Source organism: Oncorhynchus masou, chromosome 24 (assembly GCF_036934945.1).
Source record: "Oncorhynchus masou masou isolate Uvic2021 chromosome 24, UVic_Omas_1.1, whole genome shotgun sequence".
In the NCBI taxonomy this organism is placed as follows: domain Eukaryota; kingdom Metazoa; phylum Chordata; class Actinopteri; order Salmoniformes; family Salmonidae; genus Oncorhynchus; species Oncorhynchus masou.
Window position 1 is genome coordinate 36,054,924 of NC_088235.1, and position 8,710 is coordinate 36,063,633.

Consider the following 8,710-nt stretch of genomic DNA (forward strand, 5'->3'; position numbering starts at 1 on the left):
GGATGGCGTATTCCGCTAATGTGATTGACTGTATCTTCGGGGTACAGTAACATGCTAAGTAGACCGGGAACGCGCCACCGAAGGGATATTGATTTTGTCCATCCACACTAGACGTGGGTTCGAGACCCTTCGCGTCAAGCTTGATTATTAAGGAAAAAACGGTTCACTGCTGGTCCTTGATGCTCAATTAAAATAACGCATATGTGATGATTAATTTAATAATGCATATAAAACGTTTTACATGTAAGTGTAGCCTACATTAATTTAAAAAAATTAAGTGGTGTTTTTAGTCTAACAGTAACGTTACACTATGCTATTATATTCGGTATGTCCGGCCTTGGCAGAATACAAATGAATCATTAAGTTATTGCGAGACATTTATTCAGCTTTGATCTAAACTTTATTAACGACCAGCATTCTGAGAAGTGACAGAGTATCGCTCTGGTGCTCTCCGGCAGTTCTAACGTTTCACCTCTGTAGGTATCGGTCTACAAGAGGGACTCCAAGAAACTCCTCATTAAATATATTTATATACAAGGTTTTGGCTGCACTTCCCTTCTCAACAAACTATGAAAATAAATGTCATTCTACATTTCAAAGGATAAAGCTATATCTCACCGGGGATTCAAATTTACAGCAAAAAAATAGCATGCGCCAGGCTCGATACACTGCGAGTTATTGGTCCAGTAGAAATGTGTGTGTTGGTGCCATTTGACAAGTCTTCTATCGTGTCCATCTACGTAAACATGTGTAATTGGCTGATGCAGAATTTGTTACCGGACATAATCACTGCCCCCTGGCCAGGTTAGCATAGTGCTAAATGTGACAGGTTATGTAATGGGAACAACTATGTCGCCTTTTATCACGTGCAACTTCGTCGAGAAGTTTAATTGTTAGATGCGCATTTTAAACATTTCTAATGTTCTTAAGTATGGACCCATAGAGTTTTGTTTACTAAAGTGTGTTTTGTTTGTTTACTTCTTCACCTGAGCATATATTTTTTTGCTGTTCTGCGGGGAATATGTTTTTACTCTGGGTTTATGTAGTGAGACAGTGCTGGATAATTGGGATACACGTTTCTGATCAGCAGTATTGTTGTGCCATTGAGCCCCACAATGCATTGCTCTTTACAGTACTGTAATATATAATTCCAGTGGCCAACTCTGTAACATTGATGTAAGTTTACAGCAACATTTTTAGTGTGGGTATGGTCATGTCTGTGTGTAAGACTGGCACAGACAGGGTCCTATTCAGTCAGTCCTGCACTGTAGTCCTTTCATTCAAGTGTCATGTTCTGTTTTCAGAACGGTAGATGTGATACATGAGGGGGGGTGCTGTTCAGGCAGCTTTCTTATAAACCGATAAAGGTGTGCTACACTGTACTCTGTGTGATCGCTGTGTTCCACTTCACTGCTACACTACTCAGCTTAGGCCTAGTTTCCAGATACAGTGTATACCTATGGTATTGATATGTTCATACAAGCTGTGTGTGCAGGAATGTATGCCCTGTATTCTAGCTCTCCAGGTTTCCAGCTTTTTCTGTCTCTCTCGCTCTCTCACTGTTGCGCTTTCTCTCTGTCTCTGTTTTTGTCAGCCCTGTGAGTAGAAGCATGCGTGTGTTTTGGATGTAGGGGTTGATGAGGTGTGTACAGACACAAACACATGGTCCAAATACCTCTCACTCAGGTGCTTTCTTCACCCCTGGAGGGAGAAAGGGGGGATGGGGCCCAGACATGTTTGGAATGAAGGAGAGGGAAGTGAGGGAGAGAGGTTGGGATCAAAACCATGGCCCCAGGTGAAAGAGAGAGAGACAGAGAGGAATGGTGAAGATGCATTCTTCAGTGAGCTGCAGTAATCTGTTGACTGACCCTACAGATCTACAAGATAATACAGCTTTACCTCGGTCCTTTATTCAGCTTGATGTTACAGTAGGCTGTTAGTGATACACCGCTGAGTGTACAAAACATTAAGAACACCTGCTTTTTCCTGGACATAGACTGACCAGGTGAAAGCTAGGATCCCTTATTGATGTCACTTGTTAATTCCACTTCGATCAGTGCAGATGAAAGGGAGGAGGCAGTTTAAAGAAGGATTTTTAAGCCTTGAGACAATTGAGACATGGATTGTGTATGTGTGCCATTCAGACGACGTGAGGCTGTTCTGATGGCAAAAGGGGGTGTAACTCAATATTAGGAAGGTGTTCCTAATGTTTGGTGTACTCAATGTATATGCCATTTTAGCAGACACTTTTATCCAAAGGGACAAAATGATGCATGCGTACATCTTTTACCTATGGGTGGTCCCAGGTATCAAACCCACTATCCAGGGGTCTACCAACTGATCTGTGACCTCTGTGCATTGATTTTGGAATCTTTCCCAATCTCTCTCTTTCCCAGGTGGTCCGCATCATCAGGTCAGCGGTGGTACTCGGTCAGGGGAGCAGGGTGGCTTCATGCGTCCAGATCAGCTCCTGGAGGGCAGGGTGAGTTGAATATGGTGTGTGTGTGTGTGTCCATTCGTCTATGTGTGTGTGTGTCACATGAGGCTGCTGAGGGGAGTGGTATGGAATGGTATCAAACACATGGAAACCATTTGATTTGATGAGTGCAATTACCAATACATTTATTCCGTTCCAGCCAATACTAAGAGCCCGTCCTCCCCAATTAAGGTGCCACCAACCTCATGAGGTTTGGTTGTGCATGTGTGATAACCTTCTGTTCTCTGTCTATAGGACTCTGAGGCCATCTACCAATGGCTGTGTGAGTTCCAGCTGGAGAGCTACACTGCTAACTTCCTTACAACAGGATACGATGTGCCTACTATCAGTAGGATGACCCCAGAGGTCAGACGCTGGATTGTATTACCCCATTCACACATTTACCTCTTCTTAGGTCAACAAAATGAACGAGCATGGATGAATGTGTTCTGTAGTCATTTTTATCATTGACAGCCTAGTCGTGGGACTTTCTAACCTGGTGTGTGTCTCTCCAGGACCTGACAGCTATCGGTGTGACCAAGCCAGGCCACCGTAAGAAGATCTCCATGGAGATAGGCAACCTAAACATCCCAGAATGGCTACCTGACTACATCCCTGTAAGAGACTTTCACATGACCTTTGCACTCTGTACACAGTTATGGCTGATAACAACAAGCCTTTGATAGACTGCACATCTCTCTCTCTCTATGTCATTAATAATAATTAGTTCTTAGTGTTTCATGTACACCTTTACAATCAGCAGTAACTGTGTTTTGTCGTACAACCATTGGACAAGAAGCACACCCTCTGTCCCTCTGTCTTTCTCTCTCTGTCTCACTCTATTGAATAAATGCTGTTTCTTTGTTTCCATTCTCTGTCAGTCTGAGCTGTCAGAGTGGTTGAGTGCGATTGGTCTCCCTCAGTACCAGAAAAGACTGTGTGAGAACGGTTATGACACCATCAGCATCGTCAAGGATATCACATGGGAAGACTTATCAGAGATAGGAATCACTAAACTGGGTAAGGGATTTTCACACGCACGGGGACACACACTGCAGATGCACAGATGCACTGACACTAAGCAAGGTCATCTGTCTGTCAGAAAGGTGTTTGAGAGCTCTTGGACACATTCCCCCTCACCAATATAACAGCCTTGGTGTCGACAACCAATGATCAACCCTTTTAACCACTTTTTATCATCATTATTTTTCATAGTTCTTTTTCTACAATTTGTATTGAATTTATTTTTGTCTCTCTCTCTCTCCCAGGTCATCAGAAGAAGCTGATGTTAGCCGTGAAGCGTTTATGCGACCTGCATCGTTCCCGTCACCATGCCAATGGCTCCGGCACGCTACGGTGTAGTAAACCCCTCGCGGCTCTGGAGCTGGTGGCTATCGAGCCCCCCGAGCCCCCTGCCGACTGCTGCCCCCCATCCCCCCACACTCCCAGGACACCCCTCCTTTCCTTTCAGGACAGCGAGCTGAGCACAGAGCTACAAAATGCCATGATGGGCAGGGCAGGAGGAGGAGGGGTGGGGATAGGGGGGTTTGGGATGTGTGTGAGGGGTGTGGTGTCGCCGATGTCGCTCAGCCAGGAGAGCATTGGAACGCGTTCCCGCGGATCTGGGAATTCTGGGAATTTTTCAGGATGTTCCCAAGAGCTTCACCAACAGACTCTGGCATCGGCTGGAGTGTACAGTCGCTCGGACGAGAGCCTGGGGGGAGTGGGAGGAAGATGGGCGAGACAGGGGGGAGGAGGGAGTCCAGAGAGAGACAGGCAGAGACCCACAGAGTTGTGGTCAGACCAGCTGCACCAGCCCCCCACTAAACTACCCATCACCCCCATCACCCCTCCTCTCACCCCCAGCAAGATGCCCCGCTTCGCCTACCCAGCCGTGCCCGTGCCCAGTAAACCCAAACCCTGCCAGTCCCCTGCCCACCCCCATCGCCCCTCCTTCTCTCCCCAGGCCTCCCCCACACAGAGGACCTTCAGTTACCTCCACACCCAGGGAGGAGGTACCGATCTGGGCCAGCGAGGTCTACCCAAGCCCCATGCTGGAGCTGTCCCCCTCCCAGGACTAGGCCTCAACACAGAGGCCCTTAAGGGCCCTAAGAAACGCACCCAGAGTCTGACACACTATTCTCTGTCAGATGGAGAACCGGAAGACGACGAGTTATTGGCGCAAGAATCCGTTCCCCCGGTGACCATGCCCTCGTACGCCACACTTGGACGCAAACCAGGCCGCCAATCCTCCGCCGTCCAACGCCACATCAGCCGGAGCCACACATTCGCTGTGCGCTCTCGCCGCAAAGGCCCGCCCCCACCACCACCTAAGAGGTTGAGCTCGGTGAGTGGCAGCCAGGCCAACGAATCAGGAGGAGCAGCAGTAGTGTCAGTGGAGGTGCCAGGGGTGGAGACTGAGAGTGCAGGCAGTGTGAGGAGCATTGCAGCCAGGCTACAGGGGTCCGGGCCCAGGGGCAGTCCCTCTAAGGGGGTAGAATTACCCTCCCCACGCATCTCCACCCTCGCCTCCCACAAACCTGTACCCGCTCTGGGGCTGGAAGGCCTGAGGAGGATGGGGAGCGAGCGGAGGGATAGAGATGGAGGGATAGAGAGAATCCCAGAAGAGGAGGGAGAGAGAGGGAGGAAGAGTGGTTCAGTATTGGAAAGCTCTACGTCACTTCAGAGGAGCTCCAGTGAGAACCTCCCTTTCGCGGAGGAGGGCAACCTCACCATTAAACAGCGGCCCAGGTTGGGAGCAGGTTGTCGGGCAGAGCCTGAAATCCAACCCCAGGCTTCTCTAGAAGACCCAAAGATGCAGCCCCCAAAGTCCCTGGAGATCCCAGAGTTCAACCTCAAAGAGTCGGACACGGTCAAACGGCGGCGTCAGCCCAAAGACCGGGACACACACACACTGGACGAGATCTTCACCCCCAGCGAAGATGACGCGCACACCCAGCCGCACACACACAGCCGGTCCAACGGCTTCCACACACACACAAACAGAGACATAAAGAGTGAGGAGGAAGCAGGTGTGAGGTCAGGATGCAGTTTACAGAGAGTAGGATCGACAGGGAAATGCCAGAAACCACCTCTGTCTACCAAACCAACCAGCACTCCCCTCAAACCAGCTGGTCAACAGATACACACAACTACATCTAAACCAGGCAGTCAACAGATACACACAACTACATCTAAACCAGGCAGTCAACAGATACACACAACTACATCTAAACCAGGCAGTCAACAGATACACACAACTACATCTAAACCAAGCAGTCAACAGATACACACAACTACATCTAAACCAGGCAGTCAACAGAAGACAGCACCAATGTCCAAATTAGGTAGCACACACAACCATATAACCACTCCTATACCAGCCAATCAACAAATACACACAACTTCATCAAGGCCAGCCTGTCAACAGACACGGGCAACTATCCATATACCAGCCAGCCCACAAAATACACGCACAACCAACTCTATACCGATCCATCCACAGAAACTAGTAACAGCAGCCAAACCAGCCAGTCCACAGAAAACAATAACATCCAAGCCAGTAATTCACCAGATGCCTGCTACTGTCTCGAGACTTCCCCAGCGCAGCACATCCATAACTTCAGCCCCTACAGCCCGTTCCCCTGGTGTGACTCTCAATGTGGTCCAGAGTGTGGTTTTCACTTCCCCAGCCCAGGCAGCCCCCGTTTCATCCTACCGCACCTTAGGGCCTCCAGGCCAGGCAGGGCAAGCAGTAAAGGCCCAGGCTGGTAAGGCCTGCTCGGAGGTACTGGTTCAGAGGAGGCTGGATGAGACCAGCACGTCACTCGAGGAAGCGCTGAAAGATGTAGAGAGGAAACTGGCTCAGGACGACACTGACGGGTAAGACACACACACATGCGGCAGACACGTATACACACACACACTCACTGTATTAACACTCTCCTCTCTCTATTCCAGTGGCAGCGGCACAGTGAAAGCAGCAGGGAATATTCTGGATGACATCGGCAACATGTTTGGTGACCTCGCTGACCAGCTGGATGCCATGTTGGATTAAATCCTCTTCATTTCACTCAAGGCAAACTGAATAGGATCAGCAGGGTTCAATGGATTGGGTTGGGTTGCCTAGATACCTAGGCTTTGACCCAAATGGCACCCTATTCACTATATAGTGGACCAGAGCCCTACATGTCCTGGTCAAAGTATTTCACTATATAGGGAATTAGCGAGCCATGCAGAACGGTGCCCTAAACTTGCTTAGACTGATCTGCATGTTTCCAACATCCACTATCATAGGGCGGATGACAGAAAGTATGAGGGAGGTAAAGAGAGAGGGGAAAGGAAGGGTGAGGGAATGTGACAGGGTGAGAGAAGGGAGATGGGAGCCGTAGGGAGAGGGGTGCTGTAGGGTTGAGGAGAGGAGATATCTTACACAAACACTTTGTCATCAGAATTTTTTACGCAAGCGCTTACTGAGGGATACACCTTACTGAGGGATACACCTTACTGAGGGATACACCTTACTGAGGGATACAGCTTACTGAGGGATACACCTTACTGAGGGATACAGCTTACTGAGGGATACAGCTTACTGAGGGATGCACCTTACTGAGGGATGCACCTTACTGAGGGATACACCTTACTGAGGGATACAGCTTACTGAGGGATACACCTTACTGAGGGATGCACCTTACTGAGGGATACACCTTACTGAGGGATACACCTTACTGAGGGATACACCTTACTGAGGGATACAGCTTACTGAGGGATACACCTTACTGAGGGATGCACCTTACTGAGGGATACACCTTACTGAGGGATACACCTTACTGAGGGATACACCTTACTGAGGGATACAGCTTACTGAGGGATACACCTTACTGAGGGATACACCTTACTGAGGGATACACCTTACTGAGGGATACACCTTACTGAGGGATACAGCTTACTGAGGGATGCACCTTACTGAGGGATACAGCTTACTGAGGGATACACCTTACTGAGGGATACACCTTACTGAGGGATACACCTTACTGAGGGATGCACCTTACTGAGGGATACACCTTACTGAGGGATACACCTTACTGAGGGATGCACCTTACTGAGGGATACACCTTACTGAGGGATACACCTTACTGAGGGATACACCTTACTGAGGGATACAGCTTACTGAGGGATACAGCTTACTGAGGGATGCACCTGTGGGTTGTGTTGTTGGAATAGCATCAGTGAGAGGCACACACACCAGGACTTATCTAAACTGAAGCACATAACCCTGGATCAATGGTTTTGCTAGGCAGACAGCACAATAACACAGAAAAGTGTACTGTGATTTATGACATCGAGCACAGGTTTATGATAGAGCATGTGTGGCTTTCCTACAGCTTTGCGCTGAGCCAACCAGATTTTACCAATGGGAATAAGGGTCCATTTTTAACATGTATGTATTGTAAGTTGTATTATATTCTCGTCTTAAACTTTACCCAATGTTACGTTAAAGTGTGTCAATATTTTTAACATGAGATAAATCTTTAATGTTCCTGAAAACTGAGAATTTAGTTTACTTTGCCTTTGTTTTAACAAAAGGGGCACCTATTCACTTCAATGTTAAGTGTAACTATGGCATTTCAAAAGTATTTTAATTTGTTTTATCTTATGTTATTTAACATGTAATATACTATAGTATGGTTAATTATTGTTGGAGTTGGGTAAGTATCTATAAGATGACATATTATCTAAATTAAATTCCATGCATATGTATTTATTTGTGCTTTACCAAAGTGGAAATCCAGTAGTGAAGGTGTTGCAGTATGTTATAAGTTTTGGTCGCAAACACAGTTTAGCGGGTGCAGCGAAATACTTATGTTTCTAGCACCTAACAATGCAGACAAATGTTAGACAATTAAAATGTAAGAAGGGGAAAAAGAAAATCAAGAATGGCAGGATGAATCTGATTAACAACCCAAATAGCAGTAATCAACTGTACAGGTGTTTATACTACTGACATGTACAGTGGCAAGAAAAAGTATGTGAACCCTTGGATTTAATAACTGGTTGACCCTCCTTTGGCAGCAATAACCTCAACCAAATGTTTTCTGTAGTTGCGGATCAGACCTGCACAACAGTCTGGAGGAATTTTGGACCATTCCTCTTTACAAAACTGTTTCAGTTAAGCAATATTCTTGGGATATCTGGTGTGAACCGCTTTCTTGAAGTCTTGTTACAGCATCTCAA

The 8,710-nt window shown here is 47.3% G+C and overlaps 1 protein-coding gene across 4 annotated transcripts in view; it reads left to right on the forward strand.

The window, feature by feature from the left end:
* LOC135512092 (caskin-2-like) overlaps positions 1–8,236 on the forward strand; it is an 89,519-nt gene extending 81,283 nt beyond the window's left edge. For all 4 annotated transcript variants that reach the window (XM_064933747.1, XM_064933748.1, XM_064933749.1 and 1 more), the window contains 6 exons: positions 2,397–2,482; positions 2,732–2,842; positions 2,992–3,093; positions 3,358–3,496; positions 3,745–6,358; positions 6,437–8,236. In XM_064933747.1, coding sequence (XP_064789819.1) covers positions 2,397–2,482; positions 2,732–2,842; positions 2,992–3,093; positions 3,358–3,496; positions 3,745–6,358; positions 6,437–6,533 — 3,149 coding nt within the window. In that variant the 3' untranslated portion in view covers positions 6,534–8,236. The remainder of the gene's footprint in view (positions 1–2,396; positions 2,483–2,731; positions 2,843–2,991; positions 3,094–3,357; positions 3,497–3,744; positions 6,359–6,436) is intronic.
* The last annotated feature ends 474 nt before the right edge of the window (positions 8,237–8,710 follow it).